Source organism: Camelina sativa, chromosome 1 (genome assembly GCF_000633955.1).
Source record: "Camelina sativa cultivar DH55 chromosome 1, Cs, whole genome shotgun sequence".
NCBI lineage: Eukaryota > Viridiplantae > Streptophyta > Magnoliopsida > Brassicales > Brassicaceae > Camelina > Camelina sativa.
The window spans coordinates 21,597,060-21,622,444 of record NC_025685.1 but is presented as its reverse complement, the minus strand read 5'-3'; the positions used below and the strand labels follow the sequence as shown (position 1 = coordinate 21,622,444).

The 25,385-nt window shown below is 37.4% G+C and overlaps 3 protein-coding genes across 3 annotated transcripts; all 3 read right to left on the bottom strand.

The window, feature by feature from the left end:
• LOC104700910 (afadin- and alpha-actinin-binding protein) lies at positions 2,674-5,569 on the bottom strand. Its single transcript, XM_010416516.2, has 13 exons — positions 5,386-5,569; positions 5,255-5,292; positions 5,056-5,167; positions 4,871-4,968; positions 4,376-4,562; positions 4,178-4,240; positions 4,023-4,097; positions 3,860-3,925; positions 3,687-3,764; positions 3,485-3,595; positions 3,313-3,390; positions 3,105-3,224; positions 2,674-3,019 (listed from the first exon to the last, which is right to left on the bottom strand). Exons 1-13 carry the CDS (start codon positions 5,416-5,418, stop codon positions 2,933-2,935), a joined length of 1,146 nt encoding a protein of 381 aa, XP_010414818.1. The 5' UTR covers positions 5,419-5,569; the 3' UTR covers positions 2,674-2,932.
• On the bottom strand, positions 8,097-10,025 carry LOC104710497. Its single transcript, XM_010427112.1, has 3 exons — positions 9,612-10,025; positions 9,260-9,494; positions 8,097-9,064 (listed from the first exon to the last, which is right to left on the bottom strand). Exons 1-3 carry the CDS (start codon positions 10,023-10,025, stop codon positions 8,097-8,099), a joined length of 1,617 nt encoding a protein of 538 aa, XP_010425414.1.
• On the bottom strand, positions 20,634-22,571 carry LOC104700898. Its single transcript, XM_010416505.2, has 5 exons — positions 22,357-22,571; positions 22,059-22,149; positions 21,311-21,928; positions 21,107-21,206; positions 20,634-20,997 (listed from the first exon to the last, which is right to left on the bottom strand). Exons 1-5 carry the CDS (start codon positions 22,440-22,442, stop codon positions 20,972-20,974), a joined length of 921 nt encoding a protein of 306 aa, XP_010414807.1. The 5' UTR covers positions 22,443-22,571; the 3' UTR covers positions 20,634-20,971.

Below are 25,385 nucleotides of genomic sequence, written 5' to 3'. Positions count from 1 at the left end.
ACTAAAGCAATTTTTTAAAATGTGACCTTAAATTATATAATCACTTATATATCTTCATAAATTTTTACTATATTTCTCAATTAATTGTGGTGGACCATTTTTTTATTTAATTAAACTGTGGTCAAAAGCAGAATTATATAACTATAAATTTTTTTCTTTAATAAGTTTAGAGTGACACTTGATGTAAACCATGAGATTATTTCTACTATGTAATATATGTGAGATACCAATTTATAGAAACTGTTTTGGTGTACCCTCAAAACCTTAGAATAACATTAATTTTGTTTGGCTATCGAACCTCAGAACCTTAGAATAGATCAATTTTTAAATACATGAATTATTTCTCTAATTAAAATGATAAATACATATGTATTATCTTACAATTAATAAAATGTAATCTAAATGCAATTGTTAATTAGTTTTCGCATTTGTATTTAATGGTTACTTTCGTTCATCTTTAAAAAAAATTCAAAACTGAAGTGTAAATTAATTTCTACCACTATAAGATGCGGTTTAGTTTGTCAGAGATACCGGTGTGGGTGTGGTGTTTTCTGAAAGTAAAATTCTATCTCCCCTACTGATACTCAAAATATTCAAATGTATTTACCATGATTAAGTATATATATTTTTTACATAAGTTTGACGCTGATTTTTTCTTCAAACCTGGTTAATTTTGGGGTTTAAAATGTTTTGAGGTTAGGGTTCAAAATGACAAGAAGAAAATAAGGGAGGGTTAGGGTTCAGAATTTTAATGACGCGCTCCTAGAAAAATTGGGTGACGAATCCTGACAAAACCCTCTTGTCTGCTTGCTTAAATACTCCTTGGAAAATACTGTCAGAATTCCCACTTCCTGGATTATGTGGCCCCAAGTACCGCATCCCATGGCTGGAGAAGTATCTATGTGGGCAAAGATCTCCTAAAACTTCATATTGGAAGGCTCATCGGAAATGGACAATCAACTCTTCTCTGGAAGGACCCGTGGATATCCCTGGAAAAGCCGGAAGTCCCAATAGGTCTAGTTAATGAGCTCTTCCAGAAACAAAAAGATGTTGACCTGATCCAATAGGACTCCCAAGAATGGGACTTGGAAAAGATCGCAGCAACTATCCCGGGATATGAACAAAAAATCGTCACTCTAAAACCGAGCAAATTTGGCTGAGGAGATAAATGGGCTTGGTTACCGACGAGAACCGGAACCTACACTGTCAAATACGGCTACTATGAAACCCTAAACATTGCGGAAGATTGCAATTTGGAAGCTCTTGCCCCAAGTGACTATGATTGGAATGCCAAGCTCTGGAGAACCAAATGCAATCCTAAGATAAAAGTCCTCCTATGGAAAGCACTCCAAAATGCTTTACCAGTGGGAGAGAACCTCAAACACCGACAAGTCTTTACGGAAGCTAAATGCACCCACTGCGGAGAGGACGAGACGACCTTACACTTATTTTTCATCTGTCGGTTCGCTAGACAGATCTAGGAGATCCTACCTTGCGAGGGCTCTCTGGCTATTGATCGCTTCTCTAGCTTCCAAACGGGCTTCGATGCCACCAAGCTGCTAAAGTGCCTACCCTCTGTGGGTATTGGTGAGACAAACCTCACCCCATGGATCTTCTAGGCTATGTGGTATAATAGGAACCAAAAGATATTTGAAAATAGGCACCTTCAACCTATGGAGATCTTTACCCAAGCCATTGTCAAGGCAAAAGAGTGGATCCAAAGCCATATTGTAGCAAAAACAACCCCAAAACCCCAGAAACCGACAGATCAGATCCCACCAGAGAGAGTTGTCATCAAATGCAATACGAATGCAGCTTGGAACGCTAACAAACACGCTAGTATGGGTTGGATCTTCACAAACCACTACGGAGAAACTGTAGATCGAGGGTCCGAATCGACGTCAAACGTGCACTCACCACTCATAGCAGAAGTCTGGCGGTTTTGAAAGCCCTCCAGTCGGCCACAAACTTGGGTATAACTCATCTTTCTCTTGCTTCCGACTCGATGAATCTGGTCCAAGCAATCAATTCGAAGATCCATCCAAAGGAACTCCACGGGATTCTCTTCGATATCCAGAGCATTTCTAGTTCGTTTACTTCTGTTTCTTTCAAATTTACACCTCACACAATCAGTTGTAATGGCCTAGCCCAATAAGTCAATTAATGGATAGAGGTTGCACACAAAAAAAAATGTTTTTAATTTGTATTGCTTACCTCCTTTCACCCTCTAGATTTGGATACCGAATATGTATCACACTCCATTACGATAGTCTTATAATTTGCTAATCAGTTGAAGTTATTGATAATAAATTTGAATTATTATCTATTGTTTGTATAAGGGAATCTATCTCTACCTTTGTTATTTATTGTCTATATATTTGTTCAAATTCAAAACATTTTCTGTTTGTTTGAAATACGATTAAATTAAGAAATTTACATGGAAATTCACATAGGTTCAAGAAATTAGCCATACATGCTTTCTCAATGTTTTGTATCTTGTTAGAAAGCATGATAATTGCTTAAGCGTCAATTGGATTGTTATATGGTTTACACTTAACACTTGACATAATAGTCTCGTAACCTCTATTTTACTAGTACTAAGTACTAACATTAGTTGACTACAATCATTAAAGATTATTATTTGCATTTGGGATCGTATTATGAAGAAAAACATACCAACACATGATTACAGCCTATCATTCATTCATCTATAATAGTAGTAATACTCTACAGCTTGCAACTTGCTGTCAGCAATTGTTCTGTACAACGTTACAAATACGAATCCAACAACATTCATATCAAGTTTTATACAACTCTTTATGTTATCTTCCTGTAATTTGATTTAAAAGACATAAGACATTTCTTTGTTAAAACATGAGAAATTACAGGAAGAGTTTGTGATCTTAGCACCTGACATTTGCAATCTAATCTTTCAGCCACGCAGTCCATTGACAGACTGTGGAGGAGCTGAGTTCCTTCTCCGATCTGTCTTAGGTAAATGTTTAGACATTATAGATTCCTGCATCAGAAGATTGTAAATTTGTATCGTTTCGGGATGATCATAGGAATTAATATATCAAAGAAGACCAGGTTTTATAACTTACCTGTTCTTGAATAATACTGCGTGCCTCGACGAGCTGTGCTTCAAGTTCAAGTTCCCTCTCTGACGCTTCTGAAGTGATACACACATCTTTTTGTGCATCTACTAACTGACCCATACGTTCCTTCATTAATCAAAACAGACAAAAAATGGGAACAGGTTAGTAAATGATAAACTTGAAAGTGTAACCTCTGTTTAAGACATTTTTTTACCTTGATGGAAACCATCTTAGTGCGCAAACTATCTTCTATTTGACCTCGAGCCATACGAAAAGGTAGGTCAAACACGTCCTGTCAATACCGATATTCGTTCTTGTTGATATATATTTGCTGTTTTGGTTGTATAAATAAGACATTGAATTAGCCTATAATGAAATTCATGTACCGTCTTCCCGCCCAAGGGAGACTGAGAAGGGTCTGCGCCGTGTCTTCCATTAGCTATCAAAGATTGGTTGGTTAATCCACCGGAAGCATTCAAGAAAGATCGCATGTCACCCTGTCAAAAGGTGACATAGTCTTCAGAAAAAAAAAGATCACAAAGATTCTGTTTTACTTTCATATGGGAAGAAAGATGAAAGGTAAATAACCTGTGTGGATCGCAGTAAAGCTCTCAAATCGGTGTTCTCTGCCACTAGTTCTTGATTTTTCGCTTCATATGCATCCACCTGACAAGATCATATCACGCCAATAATATTATAAGTAACACATCAATTCAATGGAATATAAGGGCATGAGAAGCTAATTCTGTCATTGTGGTTACAATTTTTTTGTAGAAATCAGAGTCAGCTTTCTTCCCGCTCCATGTCCCACGCTGTCTGCCTTCTTTCTGTGCATATATATACCAGAGAGTATTCATTAGCCAAAGGAGATTTATTCAAGGAAAACTCAATGATTAACTATATATATAAAATCCAAACTAGTACCTGGAGTAGATTCATAATCTCCATGCCTGATCTCGTTTCCTTCTTTTTCTCCATCAACACTTGGTTTAACCTCTCCTAAAATAAGATCAGTTCTTCATTAACTAAGATTCGACCCTATATTACCAACACACAGAATTTGTAGTGTGAACCCATACCTGTAACTTTATATACTCCTTTTCTTTCTTCTTTGTTTCATGTAATTGTTGGGTCTTGACTTGCTTTCATACACAAACAAAACAAAAATTGTTCAAAGGGGCATTGCATCAGCATTCCCAAATTCTTTGAAACAATGCACATTACAGAAAAAAAAAAACTAAGAAATCTAGCTTGTAATTTTAAGCAAGGATCCAAACCTGGTTAGCAATCACCATCCGTTGAAACTCATCTCTCTCTTTCTGTAACTTCTCGTTCTGCGTCTTTAAAGCCGCTGTATTCTTAGCTTCCGTTCTTGTGACAGAACCAAGTTCCCTCTCCTTGGCTTGCAATTGAGTCTCAAGCCTTTCAACTTTTGCCTCAAGTCTCCCCATGTCAGATAAAAGTCTGAATCAAACCCCCAAAAAAAAAAAACTTCAATATGCAATACAACAAAAGTAGGCAATTTCAGTAACTTTTTATGCCAGCCTTCTTTTGTCTTCTTCATTACTCCCAATAAATGGATTTCACCATACCACATAAAACCAAAAACAGTAACAAAAAATTATTTATATACTACATAACATTATCTAGATCACAGTGTGGATCTCATTCAGAACAGTAATAGCATCAAGATTGAAGACTATCATAACGAAGCTACTAAATAAATCCACAATGCAATGCAACACAGAAAAACAAAAAACAAAAAAAGTCACCGTTGTCTCTGATCAATAGAAGATTCTCTGAATTCCACATCTCGTTGCCTCTGTTGAATCAGTGCGTATATACAATTGCAAGTTCTAGCAATCGAAACCTAAAAAAACCAAGTCACGTCGAATCAGATTCCTCAAACAAATCGATTAAAATGAAAACGATTAGAGATTTTGAATTAGAAACGCACAGGATCGGTAGCGAAGAGGTCAAGGGAAGCTGAGAATCCATAAGTGACTAAGCTCTGATTCAAATACTTAACACAGTTCTCGAGATTATCAACATCGGCGAAATTATGCTCCCTGAGATCGATGAACAGAGAAGTCAAAATCGAATCCAATCGAAGAAGATAAACACACAGAAAACTACGGGGAACAAAATAAACTCACCTGATCGGTGAAAAACCAAACTGAGACGGCGGCGTCGACTACAGAAAAAAATGAAGCAAACACGAACCTTAAGATGGAATCCGTGAAGCAGTATCAGTAAAATAAGAGAGAGAGATAGAGAGAAGACGTACTCTGAATTCGAATTCTGGTACAGTCAATGACATCGTTGACCGTCGTGGAGCCGCCGTGAAATTGACGCCGGAGAAGAAGAAAAAAAGAGAAAGAGACAAATTAAACTTTTCACCAAAATCCAAAAAAGAAGTAAAAAGGAAAAAGTGAGTCAGAAAACAGTGAATGTGTGTCTATCTTCCTTGGGGGCAGTGAGCTGATATTAAATTTTAAATTAAAAATGAAATTTAATTATTATTAATAGCTGTTTTGATTGTGTACGTTGCGGTGCACTCAATGTAATCCGTGTTTCTTCACGTGATTGTTTACTGGTACGATTAGTCTCGCGTGTTTTGCTTACGTGTCTTACGTTTAATGGTTGAGATTATTTTCGTCGGGTCTATCGCATTACTGAGACTCATTATAAAAAACATTCGATAACTAACTTTGCTGGATTGCTGGGCGGGAGATGCCACGTAGGTTGGTTCTCAGCAACGTTCGTTGGAGTCGTGCTGCGCAATATCTTCGTTGAGTATATTATATGTTAATTTAATTTATTTGTATTATTTTTGAAAACCTATAGTATAATCAGGATATGTAACATTGTACTCTGTTTTTTTTTCGATAAGTCCTATCGGCTGATCCGGTCAGCCTCGGTAGAAACACACGGAAGTGCTTTAGAGTGGACTTCTCTCCGAAGGGCCACCACACTGTCTCTTCCAAGTTTGGAATGCTTTCCGACTAATGTCAAGGGGTAATCAGGCTGCATGCATTTCTGAAATCAGTTGAGCTTTGGCGAGGAATTCCTCAAAATACCACATCATAAGACTTATGGCTCTCAAATATTATAACAAGAAATTCCTCAAAATACCACATCATAAGTCTTATGGTCTTGCACTGCACTATGATCATTGTGGAGATCGCTCATCTCTATCTTGCACAGTTTCAAGAAGATCTAAGGAATAACCTTCGTAACTGGACTAAATCTTTCTTCTCAAATTATTGCTCCATATTTGCCTCTTCCCTCCATGGAGTCGCTTGCAACAACTGCAAGGTTTATAAACTCTCATTAATAAACCTATCTCTTCATGGCTCAATCTCTCTGTACCTCTCTAATTGCACAAAACCAAACAAAAATAAAGAAAATAAATCACAATACATATTAGAAGATAACGACCAATATGGTAATCCAAAGCCTCTAGCAATGATATTACCATATAAAACGAGCACCATACCACCAAAAATTCCCAAGGTCATCGACCAATCCCATGAATGTACCGAAGAGAGTACTCAATTCTCTTATCACTTGAAATCTCCACACCAGCAACACATAAGCACATTTGATGTTCTTGCATTTTACAACACCAAAAAAAATAAACCTTTAAAACCAGAAACAAACGGGTTACAAGACAAAACTCAATCTACTAATTTCATCCAATTGCTAAGAAAACAAAAGAATTAGCGAATCGGGTAAAAGAAATTAGAAAAATGAGTAGTCTACACAAGCTGTATTCAATTGAATCTCTGAATTTTGCAAAGCAACGGAAGGCAATTAGCTGGTGGGTCCAAGCATAACCACATAACATCGCCGAGAAATACACTAGAGCCTCAAGCAAAACCTCATCGGATAAGAAAATCAAGGTAGAGGAAATTATATCAAGCAAAGAGCAAACCCTCCTAGTCTAATAATCACACAAGCCTGAAATCTTCAACTTGAATATTTGAAACAACAAAAGAAACATGGCAACGGAAAAGCTGTGTTGACAGCAAGCACACGACAACGGAGAAGTCGTGTTAACGGTGATACCAAACCTCGTCTAGGCATAGAAGTCGACAAGATTTGTCGGACTCCAACGACGATAGATATGAACCTCTTTCTCTCTGAAAAATTGATCGATACAAACAAGAAGACAATCCACCTAGACAAAAAAAACTGATCTGTATTAATTCTTTTAATTTGATTGGTTAGTGATTTTAATTGATGTGTCAACACCAGCTTAAATGTTAAAGCTGATGTGTCATCACCTGGTAAAAAACATCCAAGTTTTATTGTATTGATTACCATAATTTTTATGGTTCTTACTTCTTATAGTATTTTATGGAAATTTTTCAATATAATTTTTTCTTTTTTGTGTGTGGTACAAAAATTCATGAGCAAAATCCGACCCGACATCTCACATTTTGATATTTATGTGGCTTATTAATATGCACCAAATTTTAAAGAAAAAAAAACTCATTAATTACTTGTTTTACTTTTTTTTTTTGAATAAAATGTAAAATTTATTCTAAAAAAAATAGTTTTTACATCGAATGCAACTTGTAGCTAATGCATTTTTAAAATGTAACTAGACTTTGTGTTTACAACTTTGATAACATAAAGGTGTTGTTGGTGTCGTCAGCGCGTGTCCAGCCACTTCTCAAAACAGCGAGTGAGTTTCCCTCCTTCATGGAGCGAGAGCAGCCTGTTCCGGACCTGCCTGTCAAGATGTGTAATGAGCTGAATAGAGGATACTGGTGTTTCTCCATGTCGGCGTCGGTTTCGTTCTTGCCAAATCGAATATATTGAAGTCTGAATAGCATAGCGGAGTAGAAACAGAGTATTATGCCCCAAGGAGGTGTCCACAAGGAGAAGCAGGTTGTTTTCCCAATTTGTAGAGAACTTAGATGAAAGTAACTTAGAGATCAAACCTGTCCAAACTGCTGATGAATAACGACATGTGAAAAAGAGATGGTTTCAGTTTTCTTGCGGCATACTACAGAAAGAGCAGGAGGCATCTACCCGTGAATTCCAACACAACATACGATCTCCCGTTGTCAATCGGTTCAAGGTGGCTAACCAGACCATAAAAGAGAACTTGGGAGTGGCTTGTGAGAACCAGACACCCGCAACCCAAGTTTTCCACTGTCGAGAGATCCTGATATGATCCCAAGTTTCTTTTGAGCTGAATTTGGTCTTAAACTGATCACCCTTGCCTCTCCAAAGGACCACATCCTCTATGTCCAGTAGTCCTCGGTTACGAACTGTCGTGAGCGCCGTCTCCATTTTATTCAAATAGTCTACTCGATGGTGTCTTTGTCGGTGAGTGAGTGCCTCCGCAACGGTGGCATGGAGACCAATCCCCATATCAATACTTCCCCGTGGTCCTGCAATGTTAAATAAACATCCCATTGGCGACCAATTGTCATGCCAAAAAGAGATGTGCTCGCCATTCTTGACCTCATACCGCACAAAATCCACAGCTGAGGCTCGATATTTGAGTAATTTTTGCCACATCCAAGAACCTGAGGAAGGGTTGTCTTTGAGAGCCCAGAATGAACCCTTTTTGAGTAAATATGTCCGAAGCAAGTCCACCCATAAGGAGTTCGGCTCCAACATTCTCCATATGAGCTTCAGACAACTCACCGTATTTGTTTCTGACAAAGAACGCAGACCCAATCCACCCTCTTCCTTCGGTAGACATACATCCGCCCATGAAACTTTGGCTTTTTTAGTGTTTAAAGCAGGACCAGACCACAAAAACGCTGAACACAGACTGTCTATCTCATTAATGCAGGCTTTTGGCAAGCGGAAAGCTGACATCCAAAAATTGGTGAGACTGTGAATAACTGAACCAATTAGTTGGAGACGTCCCGCAAAGGATAAATATCGCCCTGTCCAGCTGGTAAACTTATCTCTGATGCGTTCTAGAAGCGGTGTATAATCTGAAATTGACATACACTTGGTTAAAAGGGGTAAACCAAGATAACAGACAGGGAGAGTTCCTTATGCAAATGGAAACGAGCTTAGTATGGCATCTCTGTCTCCTACTGTGACTCCATCCATATATAGTGTAGACTTCTCTAGACTAATATTCAGTCCTGAGAAGCCTACAAAATCATGAAATACCTGAAGAATACCCTCAATAGAAGTTTTAGCTCCATCAGTAAATACCAATAAATCATCAGCAAAACACAAATGTGTGAGACAAATATTCTTGCATCTCGGGTGATAGCCTATTCGCCTCTCCTTTGCCGCTTTATCAAGCAGTGCAGACAGTACTTGCATACAAATAACAAAGAGATAGGGTGATAAAGAGCAGCCTTGTCTCAACCCTCTCTCACTGCAAAAAAGTCCTGACAACTCGCCATTCACCTGAACGAAAAAAGAAGCAGTGGTAATGCAGAGTTCAATTCATTTGACAAACTGTTGCGGGATGTTCCATGTGTGGAGGATACTGAGCAAAAAATGCCATTGGACAGAATCAAATGCCTTGGATATATCGATCTTGATGGCAGTTCTAGGAGATACCGTATCCTTGTGGTAATTGGCAACTACCTCAGATGCTAGGAGAACATTCTCCATTAAAAGCCTGTCTTTTACGAATGCTGATTGGTTAGGGGAGATAAATGCAGGAAGTAGCCGCTTAAGTCTGTTCGCAAGAAGCTTGGAGATCACCCTGTATGTTACATTACAACAGGAGATCGGCCTATAATCCTTCATCTCTTTAACCTCTTTCTTCTTCGGTATTAGTGCTAGGATGGTTGTGTTGACTCCCTTTGATAAAAAACCAAATTTAAAGAAAGATTGAACCGAGGCAACAAAATCATTCTTTAGAACAGACCAAGTCTCTTTAAGAAACTCTACCGTATATCCATCAGAACCAGGACTTTTATCCTTTGGCATGGAGAACAGGACATCTCTTATCTCTGTCTCCGTTACTCCTTTCACCAACAAAGTTTGATCCAACTCCGAGCGGCGATAAGGTAACAAAGCCGATAGCTCATCCTCATCCAGTGCTTGATACTTGTTTTACATTTTCCAAGATGATCAACATCAAATAACTTGCACAAAATTTTGATAAAGCAAAGTAGCAAACAGTCTGGTTTTAAACCTAATCCAAATCAACAGCCAAACCTTTTTTTTATATATTTATACTCCATATATTATAGAAATAATGTTACCGATTTCTAAGAACCGGAAATCAGTACTGTCTACCAAACGGCGGCGTCGACGAAGTCTCTGACGACTAGGTATACAAGACCTGTCGAGAACACTCCTTTAACCACAATGATCAAAACCAACCTAATCTATTTCAGTTCGTAAAAAAATTTATATAAACAATTTGAGAAAAAAACACAATTGTAAACATCTCGAGAAGAGAATTTGTCTGTATACACATATTTATTCAATTCATCAATACACATTCTATTTCAATTTTTACAATATCGACTTTTATATTCCAATTTTTTTCGTTCGTGTAAAATGATTATGTAAACCTCTTTTTATATTTTGGATAGCTTTGAATATTTATGATGTGAAATCTCTTTCCAAAGCAATCTTAAGATAGTCATTAGTCACATTACAAACGAACGAATTAAAAAAAAAAGTAATCTAGATTCATTTTTTATTTTACCTATATTTATAGTTTGAGGTTTGGAAAAATTGTTCGGCCCTAGATACAAACTATATAAAGATTAAAGAAAATGCTAAAACTGAGAATCAAGTATTCTAGTCTTGTTAAAACAAAAGTAACATAAAATAATATATTTTTTTGAAACTTTTAAGAGTTACAAACTTAAAATGAGGACATTAAAACGAAAAATTCATATCAATCACTAAATTCAGATAGTTTTGAATTCTTTCCAAGTGATTTCAAAAAAAGAAAACAGACTCAAACTTCAAACAATGCTTGTAATAACCTCCTCTAATCAATGTCGCGGCTTCTTACATGACGCACCACTACTGCCACCTCCATGGCCTACACCAATCGTCCCAGAACCCTTTGTCGATACGCAATAAGAAAATATGTCAACGAGCTGTTCAGCCAGAGCCACTGAATCATCCTGGAAAGAATGAATGAACGTCTTGACAACACTTATCTGCTCGGTCGTCGCTCTTAGGCTAAACCAAGTCAAAAATTTCTGTCGAAAGCTGCTCTCTAGGTGACCTGAACACTCTAGCTGTCTAATCAGCTTGACACAGCGCTCAAAGTCTAAAATTTCCAGACTCTTTCCCTTCTCAGGTCTATCTTGACGGTCATTGGTTTGGTCTGACCTAACTAGAGGAGTGACAATGGATAAATTCTCCATGACAGGTTCTTTCAGGACAACTCCACAAGAATAGTTCATCTGTCTTACATCAGATTCAGTTTTGATGCAAACTCTTTTGCCTTTGCCCTTGATGTCAGTTTCTAATGAAAAAAAATTGTTGCAATGTGTGAGAAACTGAAGAATGATGTAAATAGACAATAACAAGTCCCAAACATGTTTTTTTAACCTGAAGATTTACTAGTCCTCTTCCCATAGGAACTTAAATGACGAGGCTTAGTGTTTTTCCTTCGTCTCTTATTATCATCACTTATTTCTATAACCTTTGAGGTACTTGCACCTCCTGCGTGAAGTAATTAAAATGACCCGCCAATGGAATTAGCATTACATCAACCAATGAGTTCATGCATGGAGCTTGGCAAGTAATGGAAAGAAAACCGTAATATTAAATCACTAGCTAGTAAGTAAAAGCATCACTATCTTCATGAGTTGAAAAAAAAAAATCCTAAACTTTCAATCCTATTTGATTTAAAACTATGCAAGAAAAAGAATTCCAATAATTCCGAGGCTTTATCTTAAAACCCAAGCATAATAAATCTTGGGAAAAAAAAAGATTTCTAAAAACTATGAAATCAAGAACCCAAAAAGAGAATTACCATCGAAAGAAGAGGCCATGGGAGAGAAGTGTAGAGAGCCTAGTTAGAATATTCACAGTCAGAGTGAAAGAGAAGAAGAAAGTGAGTTTTTTTATTTTAATTTTTGTAAAAGCTTTTGAGTATGAAATAAAACAGATTGGGAAGAATAATAATAATAAGGTTCTTCCAAAAACTACAGAATCGAAACGTAACGTTACTTAATAAATTATATATGTTAAAATCTAGTATCATTTAGGTAGATAATCATATCGAGTGTGATATAAAATCGAAGTCAAACCGTTCCTAGATCACAAAGTGGTTCAAGAGTTTAACGCTTGATGCCTTGCGCAAGTGTTGTTTCGGTGGAGATGGAAGCGCGTAGTAACCAACACGAATCAATTAACCAAGGGGAAACCACATAAGGTTAAAGAACTCACTAGACATACCTAAAGAGAAGTCTCACAAAGAGATTGACTCAAACAAATGCTGAAAGACTCGAAATTTGATAGCAGACAAACTAAACTTTTATTGCTTGAAAATTTTGTAAATGAAAAGAACAAAGAAGAAGATCTTATATAGACTCGAACCAAAGAGACCTCCAACAGTCAAGAAATGAAAATAAGGAAACATATATTTGAAGTATGTGATAACTTGGAATTCTAGTGGTGGCGATGCGTTGGAAGCTCTCAAAACAACGGTCAAAAAATCGAAAATAAGAAAACAAATTTTCAAAATATATGATATCTTGGAGCGGATGTGATATTCTAGCCGTTGGGATAAGTGGTGGTGATGTGTTGGTGTCGAGTATGGAAAAAAGTGTGACGCATCTTAGGGATGGGAAGAATCTCATGGCTTGATTCTTCTGATTGAAAATGAGGCTTATCTGTCTTGAGGATATATGCAGCTTCAATGCATTTGTTCAGATTTGATCTCATTGGGTATGAACATGGTAAGTGTCTCCAATGGAAGCTCTCAAAATAAAAGTCAAAAAATCAAAAATAACAAAATAATTTTTCAAAAATATGATATTTTGGAGCGGATGTGATATTCTAGCCATTGGGATAAGTGGTGGTGATGAGTTGGTGTCGAGTATGGAAAGAAGTGGGACGCGTCTTAGGGATGGGAAAAATACCTCTTGGCTTGATTCTTCTAGTTGAAAATGAGGCTTAGCTATCTTGAGGATAGATAATTCGACAACATAAAAAAACCAAGAAACGCTTTCAGGCCCGATTCCCCATGCAGAACAAAAGAAGTATGACGCTTTTAAAAAACTAGATCTCAACCACTTTTTATTTCTAAAGGCGGTAAAACCCAACGGTCCTTGGACGCATCATGTGGAAACCCGGCGGACACTTACCTCTCTCCGGCGGAAAACCCTCACTCGAACTCACTTCCGGTGCCACTTCTGACTTGACGCAGTGCTCCAACCCATCTGAGAAGATCACTGGTATCGTACTTCCCCTTTCTTTTTGAGTTTCCTGTCTAACCTTATCGAACGTGTGTAACCCCATCAACCTCCCTGAAAAATCTCACATAGAGTGAGTAACCCTTCCAAACTATCATCCCCCTTTACTACCGTGACTATGAGTAGGAGTATTCCACACCACCTTACAGGCAAAAAAGTCGAAAGAGGTTTCTCTCCTCCCCCTCGAAAACGAATAGGAGCACCAGAACTGGATACATCAGATCTAATAGATGAAAACTCCCTCACCCTGATTGGTAGACTCACCAACCCCTCTATGCAACGCTTCTGGACAATGTTCCCATTTATGTATACCAGATGGAACCTGCAGGGTAAAGCAACATGATCAGATCTTGGCAAAGGATGCTTCCAGTTCAGATTTGAGTTTGAGGAAGACCTCCAAAAGGTTCTCAATAACAGACCGTACCATTATGACCATTGGATGGTGATCCTCCAGCGATGGGAACCTATCATCTCTGACTCCTTCCCCTCCATGATACCCTTTTGGTGGAGATACAGGGTCTCCCGAAGCACTATTGGCAACATGAAATGCTCCAATCTATTGGAGATGCGCTGGGAGAGGTGTTGGACACCGAAATTACTCCTGTAGTGATAAAGATGAAAGCCATGATAAACGACTTACAACCAATTATGAAAGAAACCATCGTAGAATTTCCGGATGGGAGTGAAACGCTGATTACCCTGTCATACAAGAACCTCAAGAACTACTGCCTGCACTGTCACCGCTTGACCCATGAATAGCGTTACTGCCCTGGACTGAATTCTGGGGAACAAAAGCTCGAGGATCAAACAAAGGATACCTTCCCCCACTTACTGTCTGCGGGTAGAAGAAACTACTACCTTCCCCAGGATTGCTTCACTGCTCCTAAAAGTGGCAACACCAATGGAGCTGATTGTGAATCTTCCCTAAGGACCAGCCACAAACAGAGAAGCCCTCCACGTCAGTCCAGAAACGGTAGATCGACCCACTGCCCCCAAGAGACACGATACTCCTCACCTGCGAGGAGCCAAGAAAGAGAATGGGTACAAAGAACGCACCATCTAAGTCATTCCCAGATAGAACAAAGATCCCAAAACAGCCGAAACTCTCACTTAGGGCCTGCAAACTCGCCAAGAGAGACCCCAAATAGAGCATATCCTAGTCACTCCACCAGACACCAATCTGATCATTTACAGTGGAGAGAAAAAGTGAGACAGAAAAGCCCCCATCGACGTGGGAGTTCTGAAACTTCCCGATCCAGAAGACCTCCACTTGAAAGATCCCAATCCTCTGCTGAAGTTACACCTCCACCAATGATCCCAATCCCAACCACTGAAGAGGTTATGGAGGAACTTAGGGACGTAACAGTTCAATACAAAAGCTGTTCTGCTCCCAGAGAAAGTGCTGCAAGGAAATGTAGGGTTATACAAAGAGAAGCAAAAGGATTAACTACGAGGCAACACAACAATCAAACCTTGCACAACGGGACATGGTAGAGGAATCTCAAATGGCAAGCCCGAATGAGAACCTTGAGACGAACAATCCTTTACCTGAACCTCAGGAAGACAATGGTATTCCTTCAAAAAAGAGACGTAGCAGACCACCATTGCCAAAACCGATCATTAGAAGTCCCCTGAGACTCTATGGAGCCAAATCAAGTAAGAGAAACATATGTAGAATTCAAAACTCACAAAAAAAAGAAGGATACTGCTGGGAAGAACTCTCACATTCGAGGAGAGAGTAGTGGGACGACAGGAAGAGCCAAAACAAAACAAGGAGCAACATTAGCTGAAGAAGGAAATCAAATAGCTATAAACCCTATTGTCCCAAAACCCAAGATAATACCCGCCATGGTTAAGAAAAAGGTGGATTTTCACAATCCACCACCTCAACTTCCTTAAAGATCTTGAGCTGGAACTGTTGTGGGTTGGGGGATCCCATAACAGGCCAGCGCATCCATGAGATCTACTCGAAGATCTCTCCTGAAATCATTTTCATCATGGAAACAAAGAATTCTGATGAAAATGTTAAAAAATCCTTGAACTGGCTGCAGTATCCCGGTAATCATTTGGTTCCACCGCACAGCCCAGGTGGTGGTGGCCTTGCTTTATACTGGAAACCGGAGATTGAACTTTCAATCCTATATAGCTGTCCTAACTTCATCGACACACATATAAAAGCTGAAGGAAAATCCTTTTATGCAACCTTCCTGTATGGGGAACCTGAAAGAGCCAAAAGAAAACTCATTTCGGATCAGCTAACGGAGATTGGAAAGAATAGAGAGAAACCTTGGTTCCTTACCGGTGATTTCAACGACATCATTGATGCATCCGAAAAACAAGGTGGCCCACCAAGACATGAAGGCTCTTTTGTGGATATCAGATCTTTTATGGCTGAATGCAACCTCTTCGATTTAAGACACTCTGGTAACTTCTTATCCTGGAGAGGCAAAATACATGATCACTTGATTCACTATAGACTGGACAGGGCAATGTCTAACACCTTATGGGCTGAGGACTACTCTTTCAGCCGATGTGAATACATGAAGTATGAAGGCTCTGATCATAGGCCCCTACTCACCCACCTGGACCTAACAAAGAAAAAACGAAAAGGCATATTCAGGTACGACAGGCGACTAAAGGAGAATGAAGAAGTTAAAAAACTCATCACAGACGCCTGAAACCTTGATCTTGAAGAATTGGTGGAGGAAAAGATCAAACGATGCCGAACAGAGATCATAACCTGGACAAAGAACAAGTACCAAAACAGCAAGGAACTCATCGAGGAATATAAAGATAAGCTAGATGAGGCGATGTCAAGTCAGGAACCGGATCAAGGATTGATACTATCTCTTAATAACCACCTGCTACTAGCCTATAAAGCTGAGGAGGAGTATTGGAAACAACGAAGTCGACAACTATGGCTAGGGCTAGGAGATAAAAACACGGGATACTTCCATTCTATCACTAGGGGCCGAACAACAATTAACAAATTTTCAGTAGTGGAGAATAGCAATGGAGAACCTATTTTTGAAGAAAAGGCCATACTCAAGGTTATGTCCGATTATTTCATAGACCTGTTCACCTCCCAAGATGGAGAAAGACAAAGAATTATTGAGGAGGCAATCTCCCCCTGCATCACTGAGGAGACTAATCAAAGACTTACAATACAACCATCACCCGAGGAAATGAAGAGAGCCTGCTTCTCCATCCACGCTGATAAAGCACCAGGCCCTGATGGATTCTCAGCAAGCTTCTTCCAATCAAAATGGGAAACAATAGGACCTCATATTGTCCTCGAGGTACAATCCTTCTTCTCCTCGACTCACCTAAAACAAAGCATCAACAAAACCCATATCAGGCTAATACCAAAGGTCCAAAGCCCACGGAAAATGACAGAGTACAGACCTATTGCCATTTGCACCGTTTATTACAATATAATATCAAAGCTCCTCTCAAGGAGATTACAACCAGTGCTTCAGGAGGTCATCTCGGAGACCCAATCAGCCTTTGTTCCTAAACGACCCATCACCGACAACGTCCTTATCACCCATGAAGCCCTGCATTATCTCAAAACATCAGGAGCTACAAAAAGGTGTTACATGGCCGTTAAAACTGATATGAGCAAAGCTTATGACCGTTTAGAATGGGATTTTATATGAATTGTTTTTGAAAGGGTGGGGTTCCATCAAATATGGATTCAATGGATTATGCAATGCATTTCCACTGTCTCCTACTCTTTTCTCCTAAATGGATCATCCCAGGTATTTGTAATACCGCAAAGAGGAATCAGACAAGGGGACCCTGTATCCCCTTATCTATTCATCCTTTACAGCGAGGTTTTGTCAGGCTTATGTACTAAATCTCAAGAGAAGGGATCCTTACTTGGTCTCAGAGTATCACAGGGAAGCCCTCGACTCAACCACCTCTTGTTCGCAGATGATACAATGTTCTTCTGCAGATCAGATACACAAAGCTGTCACACATTACTGGAAATCCTCAAGAAGTATGAAGAAGCATCCGGACAAAAGATAAACAAAACCAAATCGGCTATTACCTTCTCCTCTCTAACGGAGGAACATATCAAAACTGAGGCTCAAGCAATACTCGTGATCCAAAGAGTTGGAGGGCTTGGGAAATATTTAGGCCTACCAATGATGTTTGGAAGAAGGAAGAGGGACCTGCTTAATCAGACTATATATTGTATAAACAAGAGAGCCTGCAGCTTTTCCTCCCGCTTCCTATCTACGGCTGGTAAAGCTATCATGCTAAAATCGGTTCTGTCGGCTATGCCAACATATACAATTTCTTGCTTTAAGCTCCCAGGATCACTGTGTAAGAGAATACAGTCAGTCTTAACTCGATTCTGGTGGGACACATCTGAGGATAAAAAACGAATGTCCTGGATTGCTTGGTCCAAAATGGCAAAAAAAAAAAAGGAGGGAGGTCTAGGTTTCAAGGACATTACCGGGTTTAATAATGCCCTCCTTGCAAAGGTGAGCTGGCGGATACTCAATAATCCCTCATGTTTGTTGGCACTGGTACTATTGGGCAAATATTGTACCACCATACCTTTCTTGGAGTGTAAAGTGCCATCTTGTGCATCCCACGGTTGGAGAGGTGTGTGTGTTGGTAGAGATCTTTTGAAATCACAACTGGGAGTGGCCATTGGAACCGGAGAGGATAAAAAAATCTGGTCAGCTCCATGGATATCACTCTCAACCCCTACCACTCCAGTGGGACCGCCAACAAAAGAATCCCAAAACTTGTTAGTGAAGGATTTAATGTGTCCTACAACCAAAGAATGGAACAAGGAGAAGATTCGGGAAATCCTACCCCTATATGAACAAGAGATTCTAGCTCTACGCCCTAGAAAATTCGGAGCAAAGGATAAGCTGATCTGAATACCCGCTAAGGATGGAATTTATAACACCAAAACAAGGTACCACGAAGCAGTAAGGACAGAGGATGCAACTGGACTACAACCAACCGGTCTTCAAAGCTTCAACTGGATTTCAGGACTCTGGAACCTAAATTGTGCCCCAAAGATTAAGTCCTTTCTATGGAAAGCTCTAAAAAATGCCATACCAGTAGGAAGCAACTTACAAATGCGGGGTATTAACCCGACAGCGAGCTGTCCCCACTGTGGGAATGAAGAGACTGTCCTTCACCTCCTTTTTCTATGCCCTCTCGCTGCTAAGGTGTGGGATTTGGCCCCTTTCAAGGTCTATGTGCTTTCCCCTCAGATTTCATCCTTCCAAGTGGAATTTGAACGCCTGCGCCAATCGGTCTGCCTTCCCCCAATGGGAATCAATCAAGGGCCCCTTTTCCCCTGGATCATCTGGACCTTATGGACAAATCGCAACAAGGTGATCTTTGAGAATAAACAGATGACGAGTTCGGACATAATTACACAAGCTATAATTCAGGCAAAAGAGTGGAACGAGAATCAGATCTCAGCAAAAGCAACAGCCCCAATACCTGGATCTGGGATGATGCAGGAACGAGAGACTGATACAGTATGCTGCTTCTCAGACGCAGCCTGGAGAGAAGACACCAAACAGGCCGGACTAGGTTGGTTTTTTGAAGAATCCCTTCACCTCCCGGAACAACAAGGGAGAATCACGGCAGAGAATGTCAGTTCCCCCCCCCTGGTGGCAGAGGCGCTGGCTATGAGGAGGGCTATACAACAGGCCTCAGACCTTGGGTACCAGAAGATTACTTTTGCTTCAGATTTACAACAGTTGATCAGAGCAATCAAATGTGAGACTCCACCGAATGAGCTCCATGGGATTCTACACGACATCCTTCAATTATCTCTCTTATTCACTATCTGCAATTTCATTTTTGTAAAAAGAGAGAACAACTCGAGAGCATATATGGTAGCTAAAGAGGCATTAATGTCTCTTAACCGTGTAATATGATTTCATTGAATGAAATTGCTTGACAAAAAAAAAACTGTCTTGAGGATATGTGCAGCTTCAATACATTTGTCCGGATTTGACCCCCTTGGTACGAACATAGTAAGTGTCTCCAATGGGCCGGGAAATATATCTTCTGTTATCGATGCATGTACATCGCTAGAATTGTACGAATCTCCTAATTTCTATTATTTTAATATAATATATTATTATTTAATTTAAAGAATAAATCATTAAAAGATTATTTAACCATTTGTCTATAAACTTTTAGATGAGTTTCTCAATTTAGAATTATTTTTCACACTCTCTTTTACTTTATTATTATTTGATTAATGAAAAATTCTTTTAGATACCAACAATGCACATGGTCTAACAGAAATGAGTTTTTTTTCAGAATTTTGAAAGCTTTCGCACTGAATTAGAGACTTCGAAATAGATCAGCAGAGAGCGTGGGGCTGATATAGTAAAAGGCTTTCCTTGTGTGGCTCCGGTTTGGTCCTCATATAAAGTAAATTGATGGTGTCTAGGCCATCTCTTGATTCAGCTCAATAGACTATAAGTGGCGCGTTGATTCTTAATAAATTATCTATATTGTCCATGGATCTTCAGCCCACACACTCAATTGAGGGTTGGATATGCTGGATTGCAATATTGGCGGCTTGTCAGCGATGTCCACATCAAAGTACAAGTCTTATATACACAACAATTCTTAATTAATGATATTAATTATAAGGTGAGAGACCCATCGGCGAAAGAACACAATAGTTCGACCACATAACCCTCCATGATTTCAAATTTGTATTATATAATGATTTTGCAGAGTATAATAACTAACTATACCTTCATTTAGATAACCTCATGTACTTTGATTTTGTCTCCCAAGCTTTTAAGATTCTTTAGATTATTTTCAGGTAAACAATTTTAAGGCCAGTCATTTGCACTCTCCCAAGTCTCAAGACACATTTCCAATTAGCCTGAAAATTAGTATCCGAAATCTTTCCATCAGATGATTATACTAACAATCTCTCCATATACTATTTGACTTTTAAATTTGGAGATAATTGAAAATTAACCATGATTGAGAAATTAAATATGAACAAACTCGACCGTAACAAAATTTTGGTTTAAGGATCAAGGCTGACAGCTATAGAAGCCGGTATAGCTAGGAATTAGAAGAATGACATAACCAAGTACCAAGATTCAAAGTTCTTGGTTTAGAGAGCAAATGTATCTTACTATAATATATTGAGAAATTGTTCTAAAAAACATAGCACACATCTACGAAACCTATTTTGGATTTACATCTTTATCAATGATAGCCGAAGCCGTAGTATAAACTTCTACCCCTTTTACTTAATCTTACAAGTTTGTTTGTTTTTCTATATTTTGTTCGTAAACAACCAAAGCAACAAATTAAGGAAAATATATGCAAATTACATTTCAGAAAAGTAAAAAAGCTTATTGATCTCTCTACATTTTTTTGTGGGATGATGAATCCTAACCATTAGGTGCAACTGCTGATCTCTTTGGCTTCTTCTTGACAGTTTCGAACCGTGGCTGGATCTCAAGATGAATACACTACGAAGGGTACTGCATCAGTTTAAACAAGGGAAAAAAATCAATGCTCGTTAGCAACCTTTAACACTCTCAAGATGCGAAATCTATATTAGCAAAGTGTTGATTCATTAAGAAGACTCACATAGAAGGAACACCATTAGCATTAAGGAAACAGTGATCTTAATCGGGTGATTAAATGACAAGCGTATCGGATTCTGGAAACAACCAGTCTTGTCAAAGAGCTGAAAAACACACACACAAACACACACTAAACAAATTAGTTACTTCCTCCTATCATGAGTAAAAGCTATTATTTAATCAACTAATAGTGAGAACTCTCACTCACCTGATTGTGATCAGGAAGCCTCTGCATCCACAATACTGACTTAGTTCCTTTGACCTTAGGAGTAGCTTCGATTTGTGCCACCAGTTTCTCGTTTACTTCTTCATTACCACCGGGAACTATAATCCTCAAAGAATTGAAATTTGGTGAACTACATATCCTTCTCATCCCAGCTGACTTCTCTACTTGGCGTATCCTCGCATCTGCATTTACGCTTTCTACAATGTCTATAACACATTCAGAGCCATTACCACAACCTTTCACTTTCTTGATAGTCTCTTTTCTACAGTTCACTTCCATTCCTCGAAGATTATCAACTAGGGAACTATTAGTAGTACACTCTCTCGAGTTAGTGCTGTTGTCACCACTAAAACTCTGTGAAGTTCGAGAAGAAGAAGATCCAGAGAGAAACATGGCCAAGTCATCACGCTCTTCTTCATTAAGATCAATCCAACGGAGTGGTTTTTTACCATTCTCACTGTAAGCCTCTTGCAGAGAAGTTTCCACGCGAACAATCTGGTTCTCAATAGCGGTAACGAACTGTTTACGCCGTGTCAACGCAGAATCATCATCCCCACAACGTTTATGGCTCAACCTGACTGCTTTCTCAAACTCCTCCAACTGATTCACACACACAGTTTCAAAACTCAAATAAACATAAAGAAGTATCATAAAAACACACAACAAAAGCTTTTCAAGAACTCCACAAGAACCTGAGATGATGATTCAAGAAAGAAACATGGAACTGTACCTGCCATTTAGCTGTACCTAAAGCTGCTTGGAGTTCTTTACAGATCTCATCTTTCTTATCTTTAATCCACAATCTGTAAGTAGACTCCATTCTGATAATCCAATAAATCAGAATTAGCATAAGCTTAAACAACAGCAAACTAATCTCAATCTCTTCATTTATGCAATTTTGTTGAACTCTGAATTAAAAAAAATCCTAAATTTTCTAAGCAAAAAATCTAAAAAGCTCAAAGAGATTACAAGAAGAACATCACAAAGCTATCATAAAAAGCTCAAAATACCAAAAGTTTTACACATACATATCAGCAGATTTTTGAACCTCTTCAGCTGCGGAGAAGAAAACGTCTTTTTGCCATAGATCAAAGCTGTTGTTCACTACCATCATCTTCTTCTTTTACTACTTCAGGAGAGAGCTCTACCCACAAAACACACACACACACACCCAGATAGAGAATCAAACGAAGCTTTTACGAGCAAAAGAATCGAAAAATTCAACCTTTTTTTTTTTTTTTTTTAANTACCTAAAGCTGCTTGGAGTTCTTTACAGATCTCATCTTTCTTATCTTTAATCCACAATCTGTAAGTAGACTCCATTCTGATAATCCAATAAATCAGAATTAGCATAAGCTTAAACAACAGCAAACTAATCTCAATCTCTTCATTTATGCAATTTTGTTGAACTCTGAATTAAAAAAAATCCTAAATTTTCTAAGCAAAAAATCTAAAAAGCTCAAAGAGATTACAAGAAGAACATCACAAAGCTATCATAAAAAGCTCAAAATACCAAAAGTTTTACACATACATATCAGCAGATTTTTGAACCTCTTCAGCTGCGGAGAAGAAAACGTCTTTTTGCCATAGATCAAAGCTGTTGTTCACTACCATCATCTTCTTCTTTTACTACTTCAGGAGAGAGCTCTACCCACAAAACACACACACACACACCCAGATAGAGAATCAAACGAAGCTTTTACGAGCAAAAGAATCGAAAAATTCAACCTTTTTTTTTTTTTTTGTTAAATAATTCTCTTTGGACTTGTTATTATTATTTAAAAGAGCTTTATGTATATTATTGTCAGTGTCATACACCAACTTGAGTCTCTATTATAGTAGCGTGGCTCATTATTATAGGGTGAATCAGGAAATTAATATGCTCTTTGGTACAGGAGATCCCAGCTCTGCGTTAGGAAGCGAAGAAAACGACAAAGAGTGTATAACCTGGAATTGTGGGGTCCTCCAATTTGCTGCCACCAGCAGCCACATTATTTTCTTCATTCATTCATTCTTTGTTTTTTTATTTTTTTTTTATTTTATTTTGTAATATATTTTTGTTAGGTTTTTTTTCTGTTTACTTGTATAATAATATGCTCAAAATACTGATAATTCTTTATGCCCCACATTAAAAAAAAAAAAAAAAAAAAATGATGACAATACAATATATATAGTCTTTTTAGTCAAATGGTAATGAATGAAAACTGATGACTCATTTGGCATCCAGACATTGAAATGGTTGCCAAAAAAATAAGCTATGTAATGCAGTAATGTAATACAGGTCTCGAATGATCACATGTTTTCAAAATATCATACAATAATAAAACTGGACTAGAATTTGTTATTTCGTTTCTTTTTTACATGAGTGTTAATATTGCCAGCACAAAATCAAACCAGAACTGTTTAACTACTAAACTACCATATATAATGCTCATTGACTATATATACCTACATGCTTCGAGTTGGAATCTTAGTCATACCCTCTTTTATATATGAGGTGGAGTTTTCACTTTTCACCACCAAAACCTACTGAAACCACCTTGACCATTTAAGAATAAGTGTAAAACCTACTTAAACCACTTTTTTTTTTTTTTTTTTGGATTCTTAATCGGTTAGATAGGCGTATCATTAACAAACTTATCAGAATAAAATTCATTTGGAGCCATTTTTTAATTAACAGTTTCATATATAGGACATGTCAGATCATATAGGACACTAAAATAAGTATTTGAATTGTTTAATTGTGTATTCAAATTACCAAAATAAATCTATATATAATAGCAATCCGAATAAATGCGACCAACAGTTGTGTTTTTTCAATCGTACCTTTTGGATATTTTCTGAAAAGTCGTGATGGTTCATTAAAACGGTTTTTTTATGAAAAGTTACAACGTTTCATTGTAGAGTTGTGTTTATTGGAACATTCGTATCTTTTGAAATCTATATATATATTTGTCGTTTTGAACTGTTTTCATTTTTTTGCAATGACACAAAATAACATAAATTTTCAATCTCAACAGTTTTTTCAACTTTCTAAATCATTATTCTCTAGCATTCATTCTTTTAAAATTAAAGAAATTCCTCCAATTCTTGATTTAACGAAAGATTTTTGGAATGATGAATCTAATTTACAACTTTTAGTTAACTTTAAATATAAAAATTTAATAAAAATACCTAGAGTTTTTTTTCAACAGTTAGATGGATTATATATTGTGTTTTTAAATTTGACATTTTCAATATGGTAATAAAGATGTCTTCTATTTAAAATCCGTTTATATGGATTATTAGGTATAATCAAGTGCACATAGTTGCGATTTTTTGTAGTACATTTTCGTAAAATTTTTGTTTTTATTTGTTTTAAAAAAAATTTAAACGGTTGTATCTATTCATTGTAGAGTTGTGTCTTTTTACTATATTTTATTTATATTTTTTCATCACAACTTTCGTTCTAATCGATGTATGACGTCATTGAACTGTGTCTATTTAAATAGTCATGTCTTTTGAACTCTTTTTATATTTGTCTCTTTATCAGTAACCAACAAGTTCGTTGAAACAAATTTTTCATTTTATGTTGAATCTAAATAATTCAATATTGATATCTAATATTCAACGTTATTCTATAATCTAACTAAAATTTTAGAAAGGATTATAGTAATAGAGAAATTTAATACAACTTAATATAGAATTTATAGTTGCGTCTATTTATTGTCATTTTTGTTAAAAAAACTATTTTAATATTTAAAATTTATTTTATCATGTTTTTGAAAGTTGTGTATTTTAATTTCAATTTTTCTTTGATATAGTTTCACTCATTATTAAATACATTTTTAATTATAAATTTAAGAAAAATTACATTTACTCATTACAACCATTAATTCAATATTCTCAGTTATGATCATTTTGTCATTATGATTTTTTTAATCTTATCTCTTTACCATAATTCTTCATAAAAATCTTATATATTTATAATACCTTTAACAATATTATTTGCAAAGTTACGTCTATTCTATATAATATTTTTTGTTTATAAGTTTTCACTTTGATGGTTGTGTTTTTA

What these genes read in the sequence shown, in the direction of transcription:
- LOC104700910 (XM_010416516.2), bottom strand. Translation starts at nt 5,418, where the DNA reads ATGTCATTGACTGTACCAGAATTCGAATTCAGA. An exon ending in ACCTCTTCGCTACCGATCCT is followed by an intron (nt 4,969 to 5,055) that starts GTGCGTTTCTAA and finishes TGGTTTTTTTAG; the next exon opens with GTTTCGATTGCTAGAACTTG. An exon ending in AGGAGTATATAAAGTTACAG is followed by an intron (nt 4,098 to 4,177) that starts GTATGGGTTCAC and finishes ATCTTATTTTAG; the next exon opens with GAGAGGTTAAACCAAGTGTT.
- LOC104710497 (XM_010427112.1), bottom strand. Translation starts at nt 10,025, where the DNA reads ATGCCAAAGGATAAAAGTCCTGGTTCTGATGGATATACGGTAGAGTTT. An exon ending in TCAAGATCGATATATCCAAG is followed by an intron (nt 9,495 to 9,611) that starts GCATTTGATTCT and finishes TTTTTCGTTCAG; the next exon opens with GTGAATGGCGAGTTGTCAGG. An exon ending in AGCTAAAACTTCTATTGAGG is followed by an intron (nt 9,065 to 9,259) that starts GTATTCTTCAGG and finishes TGTCAATTTCAG; the next exon opens with ATTATACACCGCTTCTAGAA.
- LOC104700898 (XM_010416505.2), bottom strand. Translation starts at nt 22,442, where the DNA reads ATGATGGTAGTGAACAACAGCTTTGATCTATGGCAAAAAGACGTTTTC. An exon ending in GTTCAAAAATCTGCTGATAT is followed by an intron (nt 22,150 to 22,356) that starts GTATGTGTAAAA and finishes TTGGATTATCAG; the next exon opens with AATGGAGTCTACTTACAGAT. An exon ending in TAGGTACAGCTAAATGGCAG is followed by an intron (nt 21,929 to 22,058) that starts GTACAGTTCCAT and finishes TGTGTGAATCAG; the next exon opens with TTGGAGGAGTTTGAGAAAGC.